Genomic DNA, 27,535 nt, shown 5'->3' with positions numbered 1-27,535 from the left:
CGTGTAAGTTTTCTCTCTGCAGAAAGCAGCTGTTGGTGAAGTTTTTCTGACATAAGCTTGATGTGATTTGGTTGGCCCATTTGGATTTCCGTGTACTGTGTGGGAACATTGGGGACGGATGTGATGATGTTGCCTGATTTCTAACCTTTTCTTGTTGTCATATAAACCTCTGTGATACATAGTACGTTGTGAATTTGAAATCAACAAATAGAAGAAGTATAGTTTCTGAGAAAGAAAATTTGTTTCCTTTAGTCGTTCTACCACTCTAGGGATACCTCCTTGAGTTTGCCGAGAGATTTTGTAGAGTCAAGAGATCTTGTGTTCGAAGGAGGTGATCGAGAGAGAGAGAGATCAGAGGAATCGAGTGATATCACCTCGGATGAGGAAGAGAAGGAAGCTGTAGTGCGGAAGTCGAAAGAACCAATACCTCTTTGGCAAAGGAAGATATTCGCCGTGCCGGTACAAAATATGTGGCCGGCGCCAGTCTCATGTAAGATGGTAATCGCTGAGTGGGCTGAATTGATGAAGGAGGTAGGGTTAGAAAGAGATATACCTTATATCACCGATGGGTTCAAGAACGGATTTTGCCTTGGGATACCTCAACATCAGATTGAAGGTGTTTCGTGGTACACGCCGGAGAATCATCGATCAGCAAGTTTAGCTAGAGATCAGATAGAAATTACTTTAGCAAAAGAACTCCGGGCTGGTAGAATCGCCGGACCATTTACTCACGAGCAAGTATTCCAACAATTCGGGTTCTTCAGAACAAATCCGATGGGAAGTGCGGTGAACGGAGATGGGTCAATCAGGATGGTCAACGACTTGTCATTTCCGAAAGACAAAGGAGGAGTTCCTTCTGTAAATTCTTTTGTAAATAAGTTGAATTACGGAACTTACTGGGATGATTTCGATAAGGTGGCTTTATTCTTTCAAAATAACCCAGGAGAATGGGAACTAGCGATATTTGATTGGCAGAAGGCCTATAGGCAGTTACCATTGCACCCTAGTCAGAGACGGTTTTTGTGTATTATTGATTTCTTGGGAAGGATCTGGGTAGATTTAGCGATTGGTTTCGGTGGTGTGGCGAGCTGTGGGGTATTTGGAGCCCCAGCACACGTGTGGAAAATCATCATTGAAAAGATCCTCAACTTCCCGATGATTTTTAGGTGGGTAGACGATAATTTGATATTTCGATGTCCAGGCCAGCTCGCGTCATTGGCGGATGTGACAACGTTAAGCAATAGTTTGGGTGTACAGACTAATCCGGCGAAGAATCATGAATTCGCGTCTGAACAACGTTATGTGGGTTTCATTTGGAATGGAAGAGATCATACTGTCAGACTTCCAGAAGAAAAGTTAAGAGAAAGAAAGCAACTCATTGTGGATCTACTTACGATTACAGAACCTTGGGCATTCAACACCATAGAAAGTTTTTTAGGGAAGTTGGTTCACACAGTTTACATCGTTCCGCACATGAAGGCTTATATGAGGTCCTTTTATAAGTGGCTCAAGGAATGGGTGAATAAATCAGCGTTACGCCATACACCAGATTATGTTAAGCCAGACTTAGAGGAATGGAAGAGGTGTCTTTTCTCTTTTAACTCACGCGTTCTAATACCTTCCCCACGAGCAGAAGAAGTGGGGTGGGTAGGGGATGCTTCCTCCTCCTTCGGAATAGGAATCCTGATTGGAGAGAGATGGGCATGTTTCGAGTTTGTAGAAGATTGGCAAACGGTAGGCCTGTCGGAAGGCAGAAGGTCAATCGCTTGGGCTGAGACTCTGGCGATTCGATTAGGTTTGGTGGTGCTAAGCAGGTTGAGACATGTCGGAGGAAAGAAGTTCATTGTCTGGACGGACAATACAACATCCCAATCAACAGTTAGAAAGCGAAAATCGAAAGATGAGAATGTAAATGAAGAATGGAAATACATACAGCGTCTACTTACGTCCTTAGCCTGTGATATCGACGCGAGACGAGTGATATCAAACGATAACGATGCTGATGGGCTGTCAAGGGGCTGGATCGGAGATCTGATGTGGTTCAATGAGGTTATCGTAGAAGTTCCTCAAGACTTAACGTTGCTGCTGAGGCAGGTATTCCCCCCAAAGAAGAAACAAGAGCTCCCACTCGTCTGAATAGATCTTGATGTAAGTGGTACAGTCGTAGAATGTTGCGAATGGATTTGACTGACGTTCTGGCGTGTTAGCAGGATGCAGAGCTTGAAAGTACTGAAGAAGGTGACGAATCCTTTTGGAGCCTTCAAGAAAAACGCGTTAGGAATCGATGACTCAGAGATAGATGAAGTGAAACAACATTACTTACGAGGCGCTTGGGGGAACGGTACTTTGAAGAGCTATAATTCAGGAGTAGTAAAACTTTTTCGTTTCGCCAAGGTGAAAGGGATTCCTAGAGAAAGTCTTCTGCCGATATCTCCGAGTTTGATGAAGAAGTTTGTAGTCTGGGGTTCGAAAAGGAGCATTGAAAAGGCAGAGAGTGATGAATCAGTAAAGTATTCAACGCTAAAGTCTTATATCGCTGGGATCAAAGCATGGCATCTATATCATGATGAGACTTACCCAACGGAGGTTGATGAAGCGGTGAAAGCCTTATTGAAGGCATCGAGGATGGTGGAGGCACAGTTTAACTTGGTCGAGAAGAAACGGCCTCCGGTGCTCTTGGATGATCTGGTAGTCCTGTTAGAGGTCCTGCCGAATTCAGGGGAGATAGGAGTTGCTCGATTGACGGTCGCTTTGATGGCTTTCTGGGGAACAGCAAGGTTGGGAGAACTTATCTCAGATGACCCGAAGAAGCGTTTACCGAGATGGGATGATGTGGATTGGTCAGAAGACAGGTCGTTGGTGACGATTGCTTTACATAACGCGAAAACAGCAGGACCAGGAGAGGTACAATCGATTATCCTACATAGACAAAATTCTCTGTTAGATCCGGTATCAATGCTAGAAGATTGGTTTGCCTTGCGTCCTAGGAAACCAAGCGAAGAGATCTTCTCGGTGATGGTTGGAGAGAGAAAGAAACGGCTGGGAAAACAAGATACGATCAAGAGCTTACGTGCGATTTGGAATGGAAGACGTCCAAAATCGAGACAGTTACTTCATGGCCACTCCTTCAGGATAGGAGGAGCGTCGTTGCTTTGGAACTTAGGAGCGTCGAGAGAAGAAGTGATGAAGAGCGGCCGGTGGGCCTCAGATACGTATTTGATTTACCTTAGGAAATTTTCAGAGAGGGAGTTGAAGAAAACTAAACAGTTGCTCCTAGAGCTGAGATGGGAAGAGAAGTATGAAGAAATATGAGTTGGTGAAGTTCGAACGGACATGACACACTTCTTGTGATGTATAACCTGGAAAATTTTTTCAGAGCGCCAAGCTTGGCAGGAGGCTGCATACGTTGCTCTTCTATCGGCGAACTTTATTGATAGATTTGCAATAGAGTCATTGTACAGATCAGTACAAGCAGATCTTCATAGAAATACAGCTTACCATGTATATGAAACTTTAATTATTTCAACTGTTGAACGCGTGGTGTGTGGCTCACAGAGGACCGAGGAATGGGGCTTCTCTGGCTCACGGCTCTTATCCCCTGTGAGTTGAGGGGAAGAGAAGCCTCCTCGGGTTCTTTGTTATCACCCCGGAGGGGCAGGAGATACCCGGAGATAGACATCTATCTCCGGGGCCTGCTCTTCCGGGGCATACCCCCACACCACCACATAGTAAACAAATTATTAAGTAGTGGTTACAAAGAATCAAAGGAAAGTTACTCATTCTTTGGGAACATCTACAAGTCAGGATTAATAATTAACATATTAATCTTGACATAAATGAAATTGAGTTATCATGAACTCATTTACACATTACACCTGAGAGTAGTGGATTGAGAGTTTACCCAAAACCTGAGACGGTAAACTGTAGTCCATTACCAAGGGTGGACGAGTAATCACGTGAGGCGAGAGGCCCGGTAGAGAGCGGGGCCAGAATACTAGAGAAGTGTGGCTTGAAGTTCTCAAGCAGAAAATTTTTTCTCTCCTTCTCTAGCTATTCTGTCCCATCTTTTCCTCTCACCTCATCGTAGAACTCGTCTAGTTTTATTTTCCTTCACTCTCATCGCGTAGCTCTCGAAAATAAAATTTTTGAGTCCCACCCACCGTCCCAGGGGAAGAGAAGCCTCCTCGGGTTCTTTGTTATCACCCCGGAGGGGCAGGAGATACCCGGAGATAGACATCTATCTCCGGGGCCTGCTCTTCCGGGGCATACCCCCACACCACCACATAGTAAACAAATTATTAAGTAGTGGTTACAAAGAATCAAAGGAAAGTTACTCATTCTTTGGGAACATCTACAAGTCAGGATTAATAATTAACATATTAATCTTGACATAAATGAAATTGAGTTATCATGAACTCATTTACACATTACACCTGAGAGTAGTGGACGGTGTTTTTAACTGCATGAAAATGCACTCGATAACCTAGACCAGTAATTTTCAGCTTATTATTTCCATCATAATAGACTGAATATACAACCAAGATCAATCGGTAATTACATCCTTGAGATTCTCAGTTGATCGATTAGAGTGAAGGTATTTGATTGATAGAGGGTTCCTAAAAAAGTCAATAAAGCCCCATCTAAAGTTGAATCAGTACGATTATCAAAGCATCCTGTAAGTTTTCGAGCCAATTGGATATACTGATTCATGCAGATGCTCATATGCATTATACCAACTTCCAGCAAATCACAGGCCGGAAAAGGTGGATAGTGTTTTGATTCCAAAAATGATGGAAGAAAGATTTGAGGACGGGCTGAGAGAAGGTTTAAAAAGAGTTAAAAACAACTTCAGAACGAATCAAAGATCAGGAAGAAATCAAGGACGGGGTAGAAGTTGAGTCGAGGTAAGTCTAACCTGCGTCAAGGCTGTCAAAGCCTTGATGTGATTGATGTGACCACTTTGAATTAACCTGCCCAAGGCATCTGTTAACGCAAGACCGACATTGGTACAAAACAAACAGACAAATCAGTGTTTGTTTTGAATTTGAAAAAGATCAATTGGTGAAGTGATCAGAATGCAGGTGTTCCAACATACATACCTCCATCTATGATATAATTTGAAGTACAGAGCTGGATTGATAGAGGAGACACTCGTTACCATACATATTGCTATAGTGGAAAGGTTGATTTGTCCAATCCATGATTCTGATTGGATTTTGGATTATGTTTAGCTGGGATTTTCATTGGATCCATTGATAAGGAGATTCATGTGATGAACATATGTAAGATTGACATTGCATACTCCAGGAAACTCAGCTAGTTGTAGATTGAATTGCAAAGTTGGATAAATTAGGGTCAAAAGGGGAGATGTGGCTGGCAGATTATTGGGAAATTGGATGCAGGGAACCACAAATAGATCTCAAAATGGTGTCTGACAAAGTGCAAAACTCAAACATGCACTAATGGTGTATTTTGCCTGGTTTTGTTCAAATGGATGGTCCTCCTTTAACATGAAAATGCTAAGGATAAACAAATTCATGGTTGACTTTTAACTTGTAATGATTTTTTGATTTTTCTTGGATGATCCTAGAAATTGATTACCACACTGGGTGTGGGGTTGTGGATCACCATAGACTTCAGTGTGGCCTTTGAATTGGGGTCCACCTTCTTTGCTTTAGGCCACTAGTGGTAATGAATTCCTTGATGTCAAAGTGGAGCCCACTGTTTGTTGCCATTGGTGTCTAGCTCAGTATCTATTCTTCATCAGGCAATGCAATCCATGTGTCTTATCATTCCCTTGCATCTTTATATTGTGCAAGGAGTTCATTTGTGAATAGAAACCAAGGTGAGCATCAGATGATCAACTATGATCAACCCTGATTGAAAACTAAATAACTCACAATTCCACAAGTTGCAAAATCTTGTTTGGTCATGTTGGTGGACAAGAAGCAAGGTCACATTTTGCATTTGTGCATTTGTGCATTTCTTGACACCCAAGCAGTAATATCTACTGGTCATCCAATCCTGGCCGTTTGCATAGTGTGAGTCCATCCAATGAATCAGAAATTTCCAACTTTATCCTCAGGAGCTTTCACAAAGACTGTTTCCCCATTTGGATACAAGCAATAGTTATCCCCGTCAAGTGCACATCTGTGATCAATAAAAGTCGCGAAGATCAACTTGTCAGTAGGCTGTTTGAGTTTTGGATGTCAATCAATATTGTGGTCCAGTGTGGTTCCCAGATCAGGTTATAAAGACTCAAGAGAACTAATGGGGGCTTTAACCATGTTGACAAGAGCATATCAAGTTGGACAGCCAGGTATTGAGCAAGTTGGTGATGATAATGTGGTAAAAGGTAAGGAGTTTGGGTCTGAACACAAAGAAGTTGTTGATTGGGATAAACCAAGTTGACAGAAGGTATCCTTCAAGTCTTCAGTCAACGTAGATGATATAGTAGAAGAATGTGGAAAATCTGAGGATGATAATAAATGGGAGTCTAGTTCTTCTGTAGAATACAAATAAGATGATAAATTTGATAAAGGTGAGGAGGTTGGTTCATCAATAGAACACAATGATGAAGGTGAAGTGTTATCCTTGTCATTTTCAAAGACTGAAGTGAAATGACCCATCTTTGATTATTGTCCCTTGAATAGAAGTTTTGAGCTTGTGCTAATATTAATTTGAGCGGATATTACTCTTTTGAATAGGTCTTTCTCATTTGATTTGACCTTTGGGATCAGTGAACAATTGAAAGAGGGGAATACAATGAGGACTTTAATAGGAAAGCCTCTCATTTGAGGTGTTCTTTCCATCTTTGATTGACAAGGAATGGTGGCCGTCACTCCCTCCAGCCCGCTCTCACAGATATTTGGGTAATAAGATGCTTGTTTGTTTGTCTTCCAAGAAAGCTTGATATGATGTATTTATGTCTTGAAAGGGCATGTAAACATCCTTTCAATCATATCTATACAGGCACTTATGGGTGCAGAAATAATTCCCAGTATCTCCTTTTTTATAAAGGCGAATTGAGTGACTTTTTTGACAGAAGCACCAAAGGCACTGTTCTATCTTCAGTCACAGGGCAAAAAGATCAAGGAATATATCCAGCTTCAACCAGGTATGTGGGTGTAAGAAAGGGCTGGAACTTGACACAGATCCCATAGCTCAACAAGATGAGATAAAGGCTTTCACAAAGCAAGGCTATCTTTAGGATATGAACAATACTCTTAATACGATGGCAATAAAATAAATTCCAATTCCGATTCCTAATTTTAATAATCCTAATCCCAATTCCAATTCCTAATTTTAGTGAATCCCAATCCTAATTCCAATTCCTTATTTTAATGGATTTCAATCCTAATTCCAATTCCTAATTCAATAACTCCCAATCCCAATTCCAATTCCAATTCCTAATTTTAATAGATATATATAACCACCATTACATAACATATCTATCAAGTATTCCATCACATAAAGGATTCATGGAGAGATTCAGCATATTCAGAAGAGTGAGAACTGTAGGTTGAATGAATGGACCAAGAGAAATCTTGGAAAAAGATGTAGTCAGTCTCTTTCCTTTTGAAATGATTGTAAAAGATTCAGGAAAATAAAGTATACTGATATCTTACCTTGTGCCCGAACATTCTCTTGCCTTTAGATTCATCCCTTCATTCTTCCTCGGGCTCCTCCACAATGGTGTAGAGCACTCTGTAGCGCTGCGCAGATAACAGTTCGCTCTGTGATATAAATCAAAAGGGAAAAGTGGCAAAAAAGAAATGAGTAACCGATGCAAGGGGATTGATGATTGAATGAAAGAATATGATAATTGGAATTTGGAGACACATACCAATGGTTTCCTGGAAGTTTTTCGGGGGCAAACTCTCTTGATAGTGCTCTTGATGATAAGGTTGGGTGTTCGATGAGGTGATTTGACACTACCATCGGGGTTCATAAGCAGAGGTGGGCCCGAGTAGATGACACGAGGTCTTGGTGCAATATGAGAGGGGTTGGAAGTCTGGAATAATTCAAAGTGGGAAGATGTGAAGGAAGAGAAAGAGAAGATTGGAAAAGGATATGTCAACAAGAGAAAAGAAGATTGATCCAGATAGGTGAATGGGTTAACAGCACATACCATAGAATTGTCACCAGATGCGCCGGAAAGAACGCTTGAAGATGTGGATCTTCTTCTGATGCGAAGGGGGCGTTCGAGAGTTGGGGATGGGAAAGGTTCCTCAAGGTTAAAGATTGATAGTCTAGCTGGGGAGAGACCACCGAATTCTAATTCCAAGGGGCTTCGCTCGCTACCGGAAGCGGCGCCCTTGAAAGGTAAAAGAAATAAGAGTCAGAAAGTGAAAAGGAAATGATGAAAAGATTAGAGGGGTTCAAAAAGTGAGAAAAAGAAACCATTGCTTACTGGATTGTCATTGCTAACATTGTTGGTGAACACTTTCTTCACTCTACAATTCTTGAGATCGAGGGCAGGAGGACGCATTGTGATCAAGACGAGTTTTATAAGTGAAGAAAGAGGTTGTGAGAGGGATTGAGGGATGAGATTTGAAATGAGGTGGAAGGAATTGAAGGTGGAGTTTGGGATCGTTGTGGTAAGTTGTGAAGAGATCTCTGAGTAAAAAATGCAATCACTACGAGCTAAATAATGACTGGGATCAGCATCACCTTGGTTGCATTTTTAATGTTGACTGAACATTTACAATAATGCTAGTACATTATTTTACCCTTTGTACTCAAGATAATAAAGCAAGAGCTGTACGGAAAATGTTATGGTGCCTACGTCTCCACGTTCTAGCATTAATCCACGCGCACCCTTTCACGCGTTCTTACTTATTGATCACAAAGAGTTCACTCACGGTATCCGTCCATCCGAGTGTTGGCTATCGTGAAGTTTGAGTTGATTTTCATTACATAGCTAACAAGCACTTGGCCACTGTGACGTTCAGCTCACCCGAACTTATATATATTGACCAATTCCGCTCTGAAAATACTATTGCGAAGCTTTTTCTGGTAACAAGAATTTGTTGGCCTTTCTTCAGCTAAATTATTCTCTTTCAACTGCGGCGAACCTCGCCCATCACCAATTTTCGGACGCCCCTGAGCATCAGCAGAAAAAATTGTAGGCTTTTGCTCCGAAGAATCTGCCCAGAATCTCTTGGTGAGTGTCGTAGACCCATTCCTTTACGATCATCAACTTCTTGTGTTTGCGTAGACTCATCTCCCTCCGATCGCCTTTTCATTCGATATTGGGCCATTGCATTCATTGTGATATTCGGCTCGCCTCAGCTTGCTCGCATAATGGACGACAATCCTGGAATCTACAATATAAAGAATTGATTTGTTAAGATGCAATTGGCTGGACGGTCGCAGTCCAGCGAGTTTAGGTACCTCGGATTTTCAGAATTATTTCGTTCAAGGGAAGTATATGCCCCATGTCTCACATCCCTGCTTGTTGATCCTCAAAATGGAGCACATATCATCTATACATTGGTGTTCACTTTGATTCATTTTCAGTCCGCGCCTTATAACACTCAGCTGGTGTTAATTGATAATGGATTTCTTTTGGCAGCGACCCGACTGTAGTTTCCATGGTATGAACCCAGTTTCGATTCTTGTCTTGCTATAAAGGCAGTGAGCTTTTTGACCAAAGGTTATATGAAAGCTTCCTTGAATCCAGAATGATCTGATTTGATGACATCGATGACACCTTATACGTCAATATTCAATCTTCGAACATACAAACATGAGATATCGAATCCTCTAGAGAGTACCTATGGCCTGCCGTGACTTTTTCCGCAGAAGGGATATTTTTTGGCCACTGTGAATGCTTCTGATGTCGAGTTGCTAGAGTCGATAGGCCTTTGAGACACATTCTTATTGACTCATCCTAAAGATATACACATCATTTATGCATTGATCATTCTGGGTTTACAATCCACGATTTTGACATGGCTATCAATCATCACGCAAGTCCTCCTAGTTTTAATTTTTGGTCTGGTCTGACCCCAGTGACTCTATATCCAAAGGTTGTATGCAAGCTCTCGCAAATGCAGAGTGGTCAGATCCAACGGTTTCAATGATATCCCACAAGTCATCTCGACCGTAGACAGACAAACATGAAAATCAATTTCCGCGGAGAGTCTTTGTCCCGTGTCTTGTCGTTCCCGGCAGATATTGAGACATATGCACTCTGGGGTCCGCTCTACATTATCTTCGTATTGACTGAATGAAAGCGCCATGATGCGATCCAGAGCTTCAAGTCAATCGGGCCGATTTTTCCATTTCATCTCTTTGCTTGGATGCGTGGATACTGCGCGTGCTCACAACTTCTGGCGCAAGCATCACTTTGGCAATGCAACTAAACGTCACCAAGATGTATGCGCCTAAAGTGCGGAATATAGATCTCAGCAGGAGAACGTATGGAACGCCTGGTCTGATAATTGGCCGCCGAGGATCCTCCACGAACAACTTGTTTACCCTTGAGGCAGTTGATGCGTGGACCCAGGGCTTCTTGGCTGTTTCGAATGCTTTTGAAAGCTACACAATCGTTGACGGTGTTGCATAGTATTCTTGAGTTACAGACGTTTGATTATCCGAATTAGACGAGCACCACATCAATAAGATTAAAAATGAGATCGTAGTCGATGAGATTCATCGATGGTGAGAAGTCGACTGAGTCAATTCCTCAAATTGACCGAAGACTTCAAGGCAATGTGACTAATATTTGAGGGTTATTGACTTTTTGACTTTTTCAACCCACAACCCACATCTGAGTGTCATTATTCATGAGCTATCACTTTCCGGCCTGACTCCCGACCCCCATAGGAATTTTCGTTGATGGCATATGAAGCCTTTCAAAGATAGAATACAACACGATACGCATTTTCATTCAATAGAAGGAACTGTGACAAATCAGGACAGGCTATACAACTTCAAGAAACCCGACATTGTTGGAATGAATCTCTCCACAAAAGATCGCTCGAAAAGACTTGCTACAAAGCGATAGCTTGCCGAGTATCGAGCCTGACGATTTTCAATCTTGCCAGAAAAGCGATAAGAAAGACCACTGTACCATCCCATACTACCCCGTGCTGATGGTACATGTCATCTCCAGTACGATGGGCATCTCAAATTGGGAAACCATCATAGGATGTTAGTAAACAAATTCGATTGGCTGATAGTTTTCAAGCTTCACTCAACTCAGCTTTGACCGTCTCCCGGGCTAGGTCCACAGCTGAAAGAATATTTTCCGGAAGTGGTCCTTCTTCCGAGCAGGAACAGTTCATCTCGATTTGATCAATTGAAGAGGCACCCAAAATGACACGATCCTCGGGCTGCAATCCGGAATGATGTTGTAGCCAACGAGCTGCCACTGATACCAGAGTTATGTCGGGATGACCTTTCAGAGCTTCTTTCACGACCTCCAATGCTTTGAAAAAACTGCTTCGGATGTATCGCTCGCGGTACTACAGAAGAAGAGACTCGCGTAAGGACCAATTCGAATTTTGTGAAAGGAGTATCGTCTTTCTTGTGCATACCATGGCGCCTAGTGGATGGTTAGGATCGAAACGGCCGCCCTCTTCAATTGGATCATCAGGCTTCATAATCTTACCAGCAAAAAATCCTCCGGCTGGTGAAAGAAGTTAGGAAAGTCGTTCAAAGGGTTGAATCTCTGGTAGCTCATTAGGCCTGACCTAATGGATTATAGATAGCCAAACGGATTCCGAAAGATCGACAGCAAGGAAAAAGCTGAGTCGTAGTTTGGGCCAAAAGAATTCAAAATTAGCGTTGCAGTAATAGGATAGATGAAAGAAAAAATGCTCACCTCGTTTTCGATTGATCTGGTAATGGCATTATACATACCCTGATAAATTGTTGGCTTGACATAGCCATTCTTGTCACAAATTCTCCACATCATCGCCACTTCCCATGCAGCATAAATACTGAGGCCGAGTTCGGTAAACTTCTAGGTATAGTTCGTCGCAAGCTTTCAAAGTCTCTTCGAATGGAACTGATCGATCTGGCGCATGTAGATAGAACACACGAATCTTTGGCACATTGAGAGCCTTCAAAGTCGTTTCTAGAGTCGCTCTGACGACCGCTGGCTTGTGACCACCTGGTCCCTGGTCAATCGTATACGTCGAAAGCAAAAAAATAAGCGATTGACCATATAATTGCGAGATGGCTATGAGACTTATGAGCAAACCTGTTAGGGAATGCTAGTTAGTAACTAGTAGGAGATAGTTATATCTCAGTGACCGATAAAGAGCAGAACAATACCTGTTAGGGAATGCTAGTTAGTAACTAGTAGGAGATAGTTATATCTCAGTGACCGATAAAGAGCAGAACAATACCTGCTCGAAGTGATGAGTAGAATCGGTAAGATTATTATTAACACACAGCACAAGAATGGAAACAATAATAAGAAGAATAATAACCTGTTAGGGAATGCTAGTTAGTAACTAGTAGGAGATAGTTATATCTCAGTGACCGATAAAGAGCAGAACAATACCTGCTCGAAGTGATGAGTAGAATCGGTAAGGAAAAGAGAAAATACAATAGGTAGTGAAGCACTCTTTATATATACCGAAGACATCACAAGATACGGTCAGATTACTAATAGCATTCACAGCAATGACATCATGAATAAGAGAATAAGAAAGATGATATCATAGCATATGAGACGAGAAAAGAATCTAGTAAGAATAAATAAGAGATTAGATAACCCCAAATATATAGATAAGTTTTTAACTTCAATTCATATATCATAGGATACACGTAGACATGCCGCTGGGAAGCACTTGGAATCGATCGTCAACCCCGTACAATTTAGCTCGCCAAGCATCTGTTCCGTGGTCCCCTCGCCATCTATTGAGAATCCGTCCAATGATGAGAATCAGCAGAAGCAAGGGACGCAACGAAACTGGTAAGCTTACAAGTTCTTGCGGTATCTAACTCAGTATGCCCATGTGACTTGAAAACATCGATGAGTTTTTGAGCCGTACCCAAGTCATGTATCCTGTCAAAGTAGGAATCTCGTTAGCAGATCAATCGTAGAAGTTTGGAGGTTACTAGAGTAGTCAACTCATTATCAACAAACCCACTTTGAGCCAAACGTGCCCTCATTCCCAATTGCCACAGTCCTTGAAAGATACATAAAATAGGTCAGGATATATTGATCGACTGATGAATTAACATTCAACGTAGCCCAAGATCAGAGGTATTCTTGTTTGCTTTGTGCTCGTCATCCCTCTGTCTATGCAAGAGCTCAGGATAACAGATGTGTTCACGAGACAGGATTTGGGCGATTATTATCCTATAATCAAGAGGATCTGGCAGTTGAAATGTGTGCTCAAGACTCAAGAGCTCTCAAGAGCCTGTCTATATAACAAGGTGAACCATTGTGGGCGCCGCCTATGACGTCACTTCCAGGAGATTTCCTAGGGTTAATAATCTCTGTACGTCGGGTTATCTCGGTGTGTGTGTCCTGGATAAATTGTACGCCAACAACACGTGCAGATGTCTATTGCGACGTAGAGGTGCATCACTTCGCTAACGGGGATTTTTTTTTCTTGTCGCCAGATCTTAACCACGAAGGAACGCAAATGGAAGTCACATCTACCAAGTACTCGCACTGACGGCCATGCCGAAACATCAAACGCACCTCCTAATTAATTTCACATTTAAATCAATTCCTTAATACTTTCCTTAGTATCTTTCTTTTGTATTAAAACAATCAACAGATGAAATGAGTGCTTTTTGTTGTAAATCGGAGTAAAAACAGTCTGCACCAATTTTCTTCCAAACCAGACAACCAAAGTCTCCTCAAGAGCGTTTGCAATACCGTTTTAGCATAATTGATAGATTTGTTATGTGCATATTCTCCATAAATATGTTGGGGAGGCGCTTCTGATATCTGATGAGATGATCATGACAATCAGTGAGTTCCAAATGTGGATCCCAATCAATGCCTCAGGCTCCAATCACAATGATCAAGTAGTGGCAGAGATACATGGTATCTGATCATGATTATCCCACCAATGGCCGCAGCTCCTCTCAAGAGAAAAAGTAAAATGTAAATCCCAGAGAAACAAGCAGATTGGTAGTATGTTCTGGATGTGTTGAACCATGTGATCACTCATCTCAAGCAAACGATAAAAGAAAAACTAACTGTCTGATTTCAATCAAGAGAAGACTAATATGAATCACAAAAAGAAAAGCTTGAAGATAATGGCTATGTACAATGAAATGAGGAATGCGTATTGATATCTTTTATTTTTTTTGGTAAATCAAAACATCTACTGGCTGAATTCTCATCTAACAGTCTAGGTTAAGCTTGGCTGTGGTCAGCTTTACGTAACAGCGCTTGAGCTCTTCAATTTTCTATCAAAAAAACCGGACACAATGAAATATTTTAGCATTAAAATAACAAAAATAAAAGACTAATCGGATTCAGTTTCGATAAAGACACTCACCGGAGATCCAAAGGCGAAAGGAAAAGCTCGAAGTTTATTGTATAAGGGTGAAGATTCTGGAAACAAGATTGAGATTTGTTTTTTACTAGCACCAACGAAGATCAGTTCTGATTTTTCTAGTTCATTTTCCCAAGACGCCAAGAGTTCGGAGCCAGCCTATGAAAGAAAAGGAAACAAGGATTAGAGGGAAATAAAAGTTGTATTTGAGAATTGAGATAAATACCTTGTTCATTGGGTCTTTATTCACGGGGTCTCTATCAACTCCTCTCTGACTTTTGCGGGATAATTTTTCGACCACTCTTTCCTTTTTGCTCTTTGCATGTCCTTTTTTGCTTTCAATAACTGGGGCAGCTAGATCAGTAGTTTTGTTAGAAAGATGATATGTAAATAAAAGTCAGTTTCAAATCAAAAGATGAAAAGAATAAATTTACACGAAATTGATGACCAACGTTTTTTCACTTCATCTTTGAGGATCACCAATCTGTCTTTGATAGGTTTACTTTCTTCGCGGTTAAATAAATCAGTTTGAATATGTATAGCAGCAATTTTATCTTTTCCAAAGATAACTAAAGTCCAACGTCTATGACTCGAGTCTTTATCATCATGACGTTGTAATTTTCTTAACTCGGAAATTGGTTTATCAAAGATCAAACCACTCTCACGACCAAATGATCGAGGTAAGACACAACGAAAGAATTCGAATTTTTGAGTTTGATCAAACAAATGAATCTTTTTGATCCATTCGGGGTTATCAGTCCAAATGTCTTCTGATGATTCAACACTAGGTAGAGGAGGAAGAGAAGGTCCGTAAGGGAGTGCTATCGGATTCTTTGTGAATAGAGCTCCGCGTAGAGGTTTTGGGAGATCAAAGATGTAGAGCTCTCCCCGTTCTCGGATATCTTGCTCGTGGTTTGAGGTTATTTTGTTGGATTTGGACATAGCGATTTTTGTTGGTGCCATTTCAGAAAGGTGATAAGTTTTTAGGTGGAAGATTGTGATTGCTATATAAAGAAGTTCAAGCTTTCTAAGATGACTTTGAATGTAAGGTTATGGATGCTATATATGAAGAATTGAAGACTGCTTGTAGTATATCGAGCGTTTGTATTTGGGTGATGGAATGATGGAAATGGACCGAGTCTCACTGATCCCATGGTTCATATACTCCAAGTCTTGTACATTTTTTTCGCAGTCGTCACTCAGCTCTCGTAGAGGAGCGCCATTCTTGGATACTCAAAGAATTGAACAAAAGCGCAAAGCACTGAATACATCTGACCGTTAGGAAAGGAAAAGGGGAAGGTCTTGAGTTATTGTACCTCATTGGGATTTGGCTCAGTTTCGCATGTATCAAAAGTGGTTTGAGAACTTGTTGAGCTTCGAGCTTTTCCTTCAACAATTGATGGTAAGCTCACTTCACCCTGATGACATCTAGAACTCCCTTTCAGTTCTCATTCGGAAGAATTTTGAAAAAGCTCACAAGAAAATGAAGTAAATCTTTCTTCCGCGCCTGTGTTTGACAAATATGTATGGTCTTTTGTTATAAATGAACTGAAAGGAGATATATGGTGTTGCCCAGCAGCTCGTGATATTTGAACAACATACCGCGGCCGCTTGGGTATTCAACGTCTATAGCTACAACTTGAGACCGGCTCTCACCATTGAGAAGAACCGACTCATCATTCAAGACTCTTTCCCTTCTCTTAGACAGCATGAAAGAATGAATTGTGAAGCATGAATTCTTAGGCACGAGTACAATGAGTTATCGTATATGGGGAACGTTAGACTAAGCTTAAGTCTAGATGACGGGTATCAACTGCGAGCTTTCCTAATATTGGAAAGCAATGCTTCCTAGGTCTTAGGCTAGCCACTAACAAAGGCTATGCAGGGCATACCACACACCAAAAAAAGACTGAAGTGTTCACCTGTGTTCACCCGGCTGTCTTCGACGATAGGCGGGCTGGTCTGAACTTTCCAAGCTCGCTTGGAGTCACTCTTCTCCTTTTTCGAAGGAGACTGATACACAACAGATATCGTCAAGTATGATTGGATCCATCACTTTTACCTCTATCCAGCTCAGTGGAATATGCACGTGCTGTACATCATTGGTTCATTCTGCGATAGTCTGTCCACTTGAAAACAGTTTGACCAGCGTCGTGGTTTTTTAGGAACTAGCTTATAGAGATAATGATAGCCCTCCTCGGTGAAGGGAGAGACCTATGTACGCTCTATACAAGCAAGGCGAGCTGAAGATCATAAACGCGTGTGAGGTTTTCCAGAAGGCTCATGCTATACATAGAAAGAAGATGACTCAAAGAAATACTCGATTGAACAGACTTCATCCTGGAGATGGTATGACACAGCCACATGCGACCCTGAAGTGTGTGTAAAAACTCAATCCGTAAGTCATTTACAGTTGTTCATCGCCTTCAACCACCTCAGCCAAAAAACTCAGAGTCTCTAATTTTCCTCTACCACCTAATGATTCTTGTTGGAGAATCTCATTAATGACTCGAAATTGACCTGGATCGATTAGAGCCACCTATGAAAAGTTTATCATGATTGTCAGTGTTTGATTAAAATGACCGAGACAAAGAGAAATACTGAGACTGACCCATTCCCATTCATCGGACCATTCTTCATCTTCCACTTTTGTGGAAAGTGGGACAATTTGTGATTTAAGTTTCTTACCATCCTTAGCAGGCATGGTAAGTCGGACTCGCATCTGAGCTCGCTCAAGAGAAATAATATCAGGTCTAGCAGAGAGTGTCTTGATGAGTTCAAGTGCCTGGTAAAATCGAACCGTACATGAGTATTGGGAGTAGCTGGATGAAGATTGATCAAATCACTTAACTTGAATCTTTGAACTTTTCGAAAAGTTGACTGAAAAATGTACCGCTTCCATAGCCTTTTCAATCATCGAAAGTGTATGCGGACGATGAGTAGAGGGATCTAAACATTTCTCAGCTACCAAATGCGCAATTTCCTTCTTCTTCACATCCAACTCTTGACCGCGCTCTTTATCAGAAACTTGTAATTCTCCCTTCTGCAGGATCTCGAGTACGATCACATCATTGTTCGTACCAGAACCAAAACTATGCTTTAAATCGGCAGCTGAGGCAACTTGTCCTTTGGATACATTAGAGAAAATCGTGTCGGTTTGTAGCACTTCTGATAGATCGGTTTCAATTCCTGTTCGCCATTCCCTCGCCTCTTGAGATCAGATCAATACCTCTCCGATAAAATTTTTCGCTTGAAAATGTACATAATCCAAGGCTCACTTTGTTTTTATAACATGCAATTTCGAATCTTTTGCCACCTTTTTTCAATCGAACGATCGATACGTTAGTGAGCTTGATCTAAGAAGAAAGAAGCACGTCCTTTAGCATTCTGATCGTGGATGGTATGTGAAGGACTCTGACCTGATTTGATGGCTGGAATACCGGCATTTTGCTGATTGAGGTTTTGAGGATCAAATATCTGCTGTCTTCCAAATGTATGCGCAATTCAATCAGTGTGTATGATTTTGATCCGGTACCGACGTGAGTGGTGCTTCGCAGGGCCGAATGTCTTTTAGTGACGATGAAGACGACGCAGGAATTGTTTCGAGGGAACAACAACATCCACTTCAACCACAACAATGCCACCAGAACGATCCCGTGCAACTGACTTCGATTATGATGATCAAAGGCATCATGACCGTAGACGTCCCGCTTCTCCACGTCGCTCACGAACTCCTCCATCTCCACGCCGTCGGACTCGATCTCCGGACCCCTCCTCTCATCGACACGCTCCAGATACTAGAGGATCACCCGATTACGATAGAGGAAATGACCGTAGTAGAATGAGAATGACTCCTGATAAAGCGCTTGATGACCGAGGTGATCGAGGCAGGACGAGACGTAATGAAGGTGGATCAGGTTACGAAGAAGATCATAAGGGTGGTGGCGGAGATCAGTCGTATGGAAGAGGATATCAACGTACAAATTATGCGCAAGGAGGAAGGGATGACTTTTTCGAGAGGTGAGCTCTAAGATTCTCTAGGCATCCTCATTTCACTCTTTGTTATTTTTCTCATCTGAAACGCTCTTTGAACGTAGCCGGCGACTCGAACGAGAACATGCAGAGGTCTCATTTTGGCCTAGATCACCAACGCATGCATACAAACAAGATTCAAAAGACGATTCAAAAGAAAAGGGAAAGAAACACAAGAGTTCAAAGTCCGAATCCAAATCGAAGTCCAAATCGAAATCCAAATCCAAATCAAAGTCTCGTCATCATAAACGATCGAAGTATAGTGACTCAGAATCTGAAGATGAAAGTGACTCTGAGGATGACGAAAGAAGACATTCTCGTTCAAAACAAAAGCATCTCTCACATCACCATTCGTCACGTCATGAACGAGATTCAAGCCGTAAACGTCGTCATCAAAGTTCTACGCCAAGCATCGATGAAGATGAGCCAGAAGCTACCCGCGAAGAAGAAGAAATTGTGTGGGAGGAAAAATCAGTGATGAGAGCCCCAGCTACTCGTAAGGAAAGTATCAAAGGACCATCTCTTCCAGCTCCTCCGGTCTTGGCAGTTGTAGAAGCTCCAGAAGAGGACTCGGACTCAGATCCAACAGAAGTGGGACCGATGCCGTATAATCCGGTCACGGGTAAAGCCATGGATCCCAAAGAATTCGGTCGTGCGCTGCGGCCCGGTGAAGGTAGTGCAATGGCTGCATTTATTGAAGCCGGTGAACGTATCCCTCGTCGTGGTGAGATTGGTTTGAAAGGTCCACAAATTGAAAAGGTAAGTGACTTTAACAAAACACTCTTGATTTAGAACTTCCCTTCTCATTGACTATCTTACGATATTTGTCTGTTCATTTATTGCAGTTTGAGCAAGCAGGATATGTGATGTCAGGTTCAAGGCATAGAAGAATGAATGCAGTCCGAATCAGGAAAGAAAATCAAGTTATCAGTGCTGAAGAGAAGAGAGGGATTCTCAAGATGCAAGCCGAAGAGAAATCTAAGAGAGAAGGACAAATTATTTCTAGCTTTCGTGAACGTAAGTTGGATAGCTTGTGATTAGTTTTGTGGAATTCCAAACTGATATCTTTGTTTCATTCTCTTAGTGGTCGATACAAAATTACAGGAGACTTCTTAGAGGGACTGTTTTTGTCAGATAAATTCACTGCTATTGTCGCTATGTAATATACATCATCATTTTTGTTTGCGTCAAAGGCACATCCGCTAGGGAGCACGTTGGAGCTGAGATGACTCCAAGACCGATGCTATGGGGTTAGTAGGAGTCTGACGTTGGATTCTGATGACTTGGTCATATTTTGGACTTGCAGCAAACTTGGGTAACGGTTTCCATCGAGTACTTTACTCTTCATGACACGGATTGTTCTTTGAATATATCGACGGGGATGTTTGCAGAGAGATGTGAATATGTCGTAATCGCATTTTTTTTACCAAGAGGTTGGCAAAGTGTCAGTCGTCGTGCTTCTCTTATATGTATAATCCTGAAATTTCTGAGACTGCCGCCTGGAGGGGTTCTCACTAGTAAATGTAGATCATTTAATGTGACGGAGAGGACACTCGTGCTGCGTTTAGGGCCTTCTTTGGATGCCCAACTCTTGTTTCTTTTGAAACCAATGTAGGATCGCTACACATTTAGGGAGCTTTTTTGTGTAAGGTTATATGATGTCGGTTAAGAGGATTAATTTCATGTCAAATCTAGTCATGAACCCAAACAAGTTGACTGCTATAAGTTGTAGTCATGACCCTCAATGGTTATCTGATTAGACTGATATAGATGTGTGGCTTGTCTTTATTTCGAGATTCAAATAAAGTTCAAACTGATCAGACTTTGATATAAAAAAACACTACACAAATGAAAAACTGATACTTATCATCTCACAACAACAACGAGAAATAGAGAAAACTAAGTAAAAAAAGAAAACAATATTCAAGATACTAAAGAATACAACCCCGGACCCAATTCCTCATAATGCAAGATCAGCTCACTGATGAGATGATAAAGAACAAGCCTAAAACAAAAACCAGAGTAAGTGAAATCTGAAGAACTATATCGGCAGCATACACTTGAGTAAAAATAACTCACCGATGCAGTAAGCTTACTTAGTAGAAGTAGAAGAAGCGTAAGAAGCATACAAAGCAACACAAAATTTCGAAGCAGCCATAACCTTCATATGAAATTCTGGTGAATAGCCGAATTCTTGATCAGACTCGATATCATCCATAAGGCGTTCTAAGTTGGTTTTCCAAGGAGCTGGAGCCTGGATCCTATCTACCCGTACTGCTTGAGGCCTGCGTGTGGAGTTCTGAGCATCGTGCTTGACGGGCTTCTGTGCGAGGTTTTGTTTGGGCTTCTGAGCAGAGCTCTGTGTGAGGATCTGGGCAGGGCCCTGGGCAGGAATCTTTACGGGTGTTTGGGCGGGAATCTGGGCAGGGCTCTGGGCGAGAATATTTACGGGGGTTTGGGCGGGAATCTTGAGAGCTTGGGCGGGAATCTGGGCAGGGCCCTGGGCAGGAATCTTCACGGTGGTTTGGGCAGGAGTCTTGGGAGTTTGGGTGTGAGTCTGAGAGGTGCCCTGTGCGGAAATCTTTACGGTGGTTTGGGCGGGAGGCTTGGGAGTTTGGGTGTGAGTCTGAGAGGTGCCCTGTGCGGGAATCTTTACGGTGGTCTGGGCGGGAGGCTTAGAAGTTTGGGTGTGAGTCTGAGGGGTGCCCTGTGCGGGAGGCTTGAAAGTTTGGGTGTGAGTCTGAGGGGTGCCCTGTGCGTGAATCTTGGGGGTTTGGGCGTGAAGCTGGGCGAGGGGCTGAGCGGGGCTCTTCGTGTGGATCTGGGCAGGGCCCTGGGCGTGAATCCTTACGGGAGTTGGGGCGTGAATCTTGGGGGTTTGGGCGTGAAGCTGGGCGAGGGGCTGAGCGTTGATCTGAGCGGGGCTCTTCGTGTGGATCTGGGCAGGGCCCTGGGCGTGAATCCTTACGGGAGTTGGGGCGTGAATCTTGGGGGTTGGGGCGTGAAGTTGGGCGAGGGGCTGAGCATTAATTTGAGCGTTAACCTGAGCGGGGCTCTGTGTGTGGATCTGGGCATGGCCCTGGGCGTGAATCTTTACGGGGGTTGGGGCGTGAATCTGGGCGAGGGGCTGAGCGTTAATCTGAGCGAGGGGCTGGGTGTGAGTTTGGGGGGTGCCCTTGGCGCGGATCTGCGACCTCTGGGCTTGCTGGTGGCTTTGCTTGTGGGCCCGTTTCTGAAGGACCATCTGGGGAGAGCTGCGTTTGTAGACCATGGCGGGGGTCTCCTGGGAGTGGCTTATCTTCACGCGCTTCTGAATAGGGTTCTGGGCGTGGTTATGGGCATGAGTGCCGATTTGTGCGTGGTTCTGAGACTGAGCGTAGTTGATGTAGTTCTGAGTCTGCTGTAGAGGATGCGGATTGGGCGAGTTCTGAATGTAGTAGATCTTGGAGAGACAGTGGAATTGAGCCTTGAATACGGGGCGTGAGAATTTTGCGGTGATCTTTTTACAGGCATCAAAGGTCGCAAAACCTGATGTCTGTAAAATTCACCTCGACCCGTACAGTATTTAATTTTGCAGCACTTTCACTTGTTCCAACGTTCGCAAAAAAAAGGGCTGCAAAAATACGTCTGCCAAATTACACTACAGATGTGATGTTATTGACTTTTGCGAAGATTATTTTGCGGCTTTTGTTCTGCGTAAATAGAAAAGTCCGCAAAACTGTAAGAAGTCTGTAAAATATTGAATTTTACAGTCTTCGTTATACAGAGATTGAAGGCCGCAAAAAAAAAGGCTTTCAAAATTGTAAATACATTTGCAATGTTCAATTTTGCAACCAACATTTTGCGGTCTTGATGAAAAAACATATTGATGAAAAAACATATATAGTGACATATGGAAGTATGTATTTTTAGATTCCACACCGTCTCATTGTGCAAAGGAACAAAAAAGCTCTTCAACGATTAGATTGAGCAAAAAAGCATTGAAGAGAGAATGAATACACGAGATAACCAGATAACCATTCCACCTTATATTTACGCTCTCTTACGCTTTGATTTACGCAAACCACCACTATTATCTTCCTGATGATCCTGCGGTTCGGCGGTGGCCTTGGTAAGTTTAAGCTTGAGTTTTACTTTCTTTTCAACCGCTGTGGCAAAAAATAAATGCAAAAAAGAGGTGTCAATTATCACTTCCACAACGAGATAATGAGAGCATGAGTCCCCACTGACGTTGCACATCTTCATCGTGTTTGTCTCCTTTACGCTTCGTGATTCCCGAAGCCTTCATATCCACAATATCATCAATATTCCAAGATTCGTCATCTGGCAGTCAAAATGAAGAGTTTAGCACACAATGAAAGATACAAAGAAATATCCTGCCCACCTTCGGCCTGATCGTTTGCAGAAGCAACATCCACGTCTGCACAAAAGCCATTCGGGCTTTCAGCTTGTACCACATCCACTTCAAAATCATTTTCGAGTTCGTCTTCAAGGTTTTCTTCTTCAGTTTCACTACCATCATCAAATACATCCAATTCTTCAGGGCAGTCTTCTTCTTGATTTTGAATCTCGTCCTCTGAGTCAACACTTTCAACGTCTTCTTCTTTCGCAGGCGCCTTTCCTACCTCTGATTGTGAAAAAGGTCGATCCCCAGCAATCTTCTTATTTCCAAGGGATTTGTCAATCTTCTTATGCGCCTTTTCAATAACCAAAGACTCTTCAGCAGTAGGTAAACGAGAATACATTACCCATGAGGTGCTAGGTAAAGCTCCTCCAATGGTCTCCAAATCCGCAGAGATAAATGTGGAATTACCGCCATTGGAAATATCGTTGTGATGCCATACCCCTGTCAAGTTGCCAAGGGTCCTGACGACTTGACACCAATAGTGAGCTCCAGCCCAGAAACCACGAGCTCTCATCCAGTAAGTTTGACCGTTGAGTTTCAATTCATATGGCAAATTGCATTCAGCTGCCATCGTGGCTGCTTGGTCAGGGTGAGGTAGCAACGCCGCGATGTCAAGATTAACATGGAGATGAGGTGGTGGAGACTCAAAGGTGAGTTGACTGGTTTCGAGATATGCCGGTGGGGAGGATTTCTTGGAGGATTTGCATTGACTGCAGTGACGGGCTGATACACGTTGAAATCCGTTTGATGAACCCCATTGCTGGATCAGTGCTGGGAGGTCGGAGTAAGAGAATTGTTCCTGGAAGTGTTCTGGTAAGATTGTAATTTTGTTCATGTGCCGAGTTTCAATCTTCCGGTGGGATGAAGCTTTCGGGCAAACAAATGTGCGCTTGAGGTCCACACGGTAATGGCCCCACATTGGGATTTTCTATAACTTTCTTTGCAAATTTTTCCATAGAGATCTTATCCGGCTTGCTTCGACGAGGCCATGGATGGTCATGAAAGCCTGAATGTCGAATGATGGCCCATCCTGTTGGTTTGTGCTCGTCCAATCGGCACATCGTATCATGGCATGGGATGTATCGACAATAATCCGGGCAACAAGCGCCAGGACACTTCGGAGGGCTAGACGTTGAATTATATCAAACTGTCAGTTTATTTACTCATATGCTGGAAATAATTAACAAGTGGAAAATAATAACTGACTTGTCGATTATTTCTCTCCTTTTGTTTGGGCAGGTAGGAGGCGAGCCAAGGTAGTCACAGTTGACATTTTCACAGACTACCACCCCAAGACATGTCCATCTAGTAGTTCGCCAGTCAGGATTTTTTGATTTTTCTTTTGTTTTCGCTCCAGAAGTGGTAGATGTAAAGGCAAAAATACCCCAGTTGGTGTAAGTCTCTTCTGGCTGTTTGACAATGGTGGTGTTGCCGTTGGGGAGTAGCGGATAACCTTGCTCATCGAGGGTTGTGTCTTCATCGATGAAGGTGCTGAAAGAAGGGCGGTCCAGAGGAAGAGCAAAAGTCTTCTTGCCGGGCTTGCCCTTCTTCTTCTTATTACTAGTGGAGGTTGGTGATTGGGGAGGATTTCCTTCAGATATCTCGTCACCAGACAGTATGTCGGAATGAGAAACACTCATTTGAAGAGAGCAAGAAGAAAATGACCAAAAACGAAAATAACTCGGTAGTAAAATTTGAAGATGAAGGTTTATTTGGATCTATCGATTAGAAATGATCGTAATTTGTTGGGACAAAATAGATGGAAAAAGAGATGACGAATTGATTGGAATTTGCGTTGTCATCTCTTTTGCAAAGTTTTCATGAATCAATCATGACTTCGTGATCGATCCAAAGCACTTGTGAGTGGGTGCTGTTCAAGACATGTCTGTTATTCTCGATTCGGATAAGAGAACTATCTGTTTGTCCTAGTTCGTCCTGTTGATGGATGGCTGCTACTTCGTTGTCAAGGGTAACAGCCACTCTGTGGTGTTATTTTGGCCAATTCGAGATTCGAGAGTTGTGATGGATCCCGTTTTCGTCCTTCAGACATGGAATGGAAAGTGTCGCCTTCTTCAGTCCGGAAACATGTATGAAGATTGGACCACTTTCGTGGACACATGATCCGATTGACGCTTTCAATCCTTTGGTTTGGCTTCAACACTTTGGGTTGGAAATCTTTGTCCGTGAAATTCAACATTTGGACAATGTCATCGAAATTGGCGGACGTTCGGTTTGCGGCTTTTAACGATGTCTGCAAGGGATGTCCTGCTAAATTCGAGAATAGGGCCATTTAATGGAGTTTTCCGATTGAAATATTTTCCGGCCTTTAATGTTTGGAAGTTTTTGTTTGTGAAAATGTATAGTGAGTGTGTGAGTATATAATTTTGGAACCTTTGTGTACCAGCCTTTTTTTTTGCGAACATGAAAAAAATGAAATGACCCGCAAAATTACACATTGCACGGGCAACGGTGAATTTTACGGATATCGGGTTTTGCGGTCTTTAAGGTCCGCAAAAACAACATCGCAAAATTCTACGGGCCCCTTGAATACTTGTTCTACTTGAAACATAGACCAATGACTCACCTGCTGTGGGTTCACTTGGACTCCAGCATGATAAGCGGCTGCAACCTGGTAAGCGGTTGGTGCGTTGTGGACAACCGTCTGCATAGGTCGATACCTCGGGTCGATCACATAGGTCATGGAGAGATTCGGATTGTACATTGCGGCCGACGTTTTATAGATAGGTGTGTGTTGATGGAAGATTCAAAGTAAAATTCGCACAGCTCGCAATAAATCAGGAGAACAGTAGCTTGTTGAAGTAGGATAAAAGGAAGAAGGATGATTTTTGTGAGTTGCAACAATAATTGATTGAAGACTTGTGATGGAATGATCAGGGGGAAAGAAGAGGAAATGGATTGGTTAAATATCAACCAGCCGGAGTGAGTAGGATAGAAATCAGACTGATTTACCGGTGCGTCGTTCCTTCCTCAGGCACCCCATGACCATTGTGCCGTGAACCAATGACTTATGGCCTCTTAAACTCGCCATCTCTTGACTTCTTGTTCAAGTCAATTGACCTTTGTTTGGATACGTCTACCTCGGAATGCAGAAGCATTCCAGAGACTGTTCCTGAGCCGGTACGAAAGGAAGTCTACGGGGAAACAGGTCGCTCATGATCCCCTCTGCGTCTGATGACCGTGGCGATACATTTACAAGCGGCACTTCGAGCCCAGTGATGTGCTAGATGTCACTGATGGACCGACTGGCTGAACTCAGAGACCCTGCACGCCTCTGACTTGCGAAAGTACAAGCTTTGAGGAATTGATTGCCGAGAGTCACTCACATAAACAGCAGCGCCCACCGCTGAAGATACTGCCAAAAGTCAAAAAAATGATAGCTCTTGGCTCTTCATAATTTCACGCCGCGCGATTTGTGTACTGCAAATTACCGTACGCGAAGGCAGTCAAACAAGCTTGAAAAGACCACAAAAGAGTGAGAGCCGTATACATACATGAAGAAACACAATGATCTTGATTAGATTCCAAGTGGATATTGACTCCACAACTCTTGGTGCCCATTCGAGGTTTCAAACTACATGAAAAGGGCAAGGCAAAAAAACAATGAAGCAACAATTGCGAGGTGTCAAACTGTTGACAGTGTCAGAATATCTCAAGACGCGTCTATCTTAAAACAACAAGCACGCTTAAAAGTTTGAAAACGTACATTGAAGCAACAAAGCTGAGGAATAGATGTATTTCTTTAGACATTTGGCAGTAACAGCAAATGTCGCGTTCTGATGTTAACCATCATGATCTGGCGCTTAGCACATTCCAATCATAATCAGTTTGCATCCTCTTCCGTACAAATTTCCTTTTTTTAATACTAGAGCTTCGGGGGCGGCTCGCCGCCCTCCCGGGAATAGCATCATGCTGCTCCCTTGCACATCCTCATTGTCATCATCATTACCAAAAGTCTATCACATCTAATGTTGCACCCCAAAGAGCCATAGCCCCCCGTGTCTAGTCCCCCCCGCTCATGCCACTGCCTCCCTGGTCCATTTTTCCACATTGCAGTGGGGCAAAAATCTCCGGTCAACACATGCCATCCCACATCACCACCAATGGGGCTGAACGTTCATCATTCTTGCCCTCTCCAGACGTGTTTCCATATTAAATTGAAGCAGATAGTTGAGAACCACACTCAATTCAATCTCCCAAGTATTTGTGTCTATTTGATGACCAATGACATTGCCCCACAGTGTGATCACATTACCCACATTCAGAGTGCCCATACTCAAGTTGGTTGTGATGTGTGAATCAATGAGATAGACGGTGTAAAGGTGTTGATGCTGTGACATTGAGATTGAAACAGTCAACTTAGTGGTGTGTGACGGGGAGTGTGAGTTCCTTGGCTGATAAGTGCAGCTCTGATGCAACACCTTTATATATTTGACAGCAAGCCCATTGGGAGTTCTGTTGCAGCATGACCATTCTCCAATCAAGCCAACACCCTGTGTAGTGACTTTATTAAGGAGACAGTTAAGACAAACGTTGGCATGGTTAAGAGAAATAGTGTTATTTGGCTCTTCAAAGATTGTGGAAATGCTGTTGATACTGC

At 42.7% G+C, this 27,535-nt stretch overlaps 7 protein-coding genes across 7 annotated transcripts; 1 reads left to right on the top strand and 6 right to left on the bottom strand.

Moving 5' to 3' along the window:
- Nucleotides 1–7,667: 7,667 nt before the first annotated feature.
- On the bottom strand, nt 7,668–8,491 carry MELLADRAFT_88443 (uncharacterized protein; the record flags this gene model as incomplete). Its single annotated transcript, XM_007411666.1, has 4 exons — nt 7,668–7,736; nt 7,847–8,014; nt 8,132–8,317; nt 8,414–8,491. The coding sequence occupies 4 exons, from the start codon at nt 8,489–8,491 to the stop codon at nt 7,668–7,670; spliced, it is 501 nt and encodes a 166-aa protein (XP_007411728.1).
- Nucleotides 8,492–11,000: 2,509 nt separating this feature from the next.
- On the bottom strand, nt 11,001–12,067 carry MELLADRAFT_88442 (uncharacterized protein; the record flags this gene model as incomplete). The annotated part of the gene is made up of 6 exons (XM_007411665.1): nt 11,001–11,134; nt 11,204–11,474; nt 11,547–11,638; nt 11,703–11,757; nt 11,834–11,974; nt 12,053–12,067. The coding sequence occupies 6 exons, from the start codon at nt 12,065–12,067 to the stop codon at nt 11,001–11,003; spliced, it is 708 nt and encodes a 235-aa protein (XP_007411727.1).
- A 2,258-nt stretch (nt 12,068–14,325) lies between these two features.
- Nucleotides 14,326–15,443, bottom strand: MELLADRAFT_64518 (uncharacterized protein; the record flags this gene model as incomplete). The annotated part of the gene is made up of 4 exons (XM_007411664.1): nt 14,326–14,391; nt 14,484–14,639; nt 14,707–14,834; nt 14,915–15,443. The coding sequence occupies 4 exons, from the start codon at nt 15,441–15,443 to the stop codon at nt 14,326–14,328; spliced, it is 879 nt and encodes a 292-aa protein (XP_007411726.1).
- Nucleotides 15,444–16,887: 1,444 nt separating this feature from the next.
- MELLADRAFT_108031 (uncharacterized protein) lies at nt 16,888–17,926 on the bottom strand (the record flags this gene model as incomplete). The annotated part of the gene is made up of 5 exons (XM_007411663.1): nt 16,888–17,019; nt 17,092–17,265; nt 17,332–17,688; nt 17,759–17,836; nt 17,900–17,926. The coding sequence occupies 5 exons, from the start codon at nt 17,924–17,926 to the stop codon at nt 16,888–16,890; spliced, it is 768 nt and encodes a 255-aa protein (XP_007411725.1).
- A 186-nt stretch (nt 17,927–18,112) lies between these two features.
- Nucleotides 18,113–19,701, top strand: MELLADRAFT_75100 (uncharacterized protein; the record flags this gene model as incomplete). The annotated part of the gene is made up of 4 exons (XM_007411672.1): nt 18,113–18,500; nt 18,578–19,271; nt 19,358–19,529; nt 19,597–19,701. 4 exons carry the CDS (start codon nt 18,118–18,120, stop codon nt 19,626–19,628), a joined length of 1,281 nt encoding a protein of 426 aa, XP_007411734.1.
- Nucleotides 19,702–21,042: 1,341 nt separating this feature from the next.
- Nucleotides 21,043–21,510, bottom strand: MELLADRAFT_27751 (uncharacterized protein; the record flags this gene model as incomplete). Its single annotated transcript, XM_007411662.1, has 1 exon — nt 21,043–21,510. A coding segment is annotated over one exon (468 nt), but the record flags the coding sequence as incomplete, so codon positions are not given.
- Nucleotides 21,511–22,544: 1,034 nt separating this feature from the next.
- On the bottom strand, nt 22,545–25,618 carry MELLADRAFT_108028 (uncharacterized protein; the record flags this gene model as incomplete). The annotated part of the gene is made up of 5 exons (XM_007411661.1): nt 22,545–22,660; nt 22,743–22,835; nt 22,897–23,137; nt 25,143–25,241; nt 25,502–25,618. 5 exons carry the CDS (start codon nt 25,616–25,618, stop codon nt 22,545–22,547), a joined length of 666 nt encoding a protein of 221 aa, XP_007411723.1.
- Nucleotides 25,619–27,535: the final 1,917 nt, after the last annotated feature.

Source organism: Melampsora larici-populina (genome assembly GCF_000204055.1).
Source record: "Melampsora larici-populina 98AG31 unplaced genomic scaffold MELLAscaffold_26, whole genome shotgun sequence".
Classification (NCBI taxonomy): Eukaryota; Fungi; Basidiomycota; class Pucciniomycetes; order Pucciniales; family Melampsoraceae; genus Melampsora; species Melampsora laricis-populina.
Note: the sequence above shows the minus strand (reverse complement) of the source record. Positions and strands in the feature narration are given on the sequence as shown.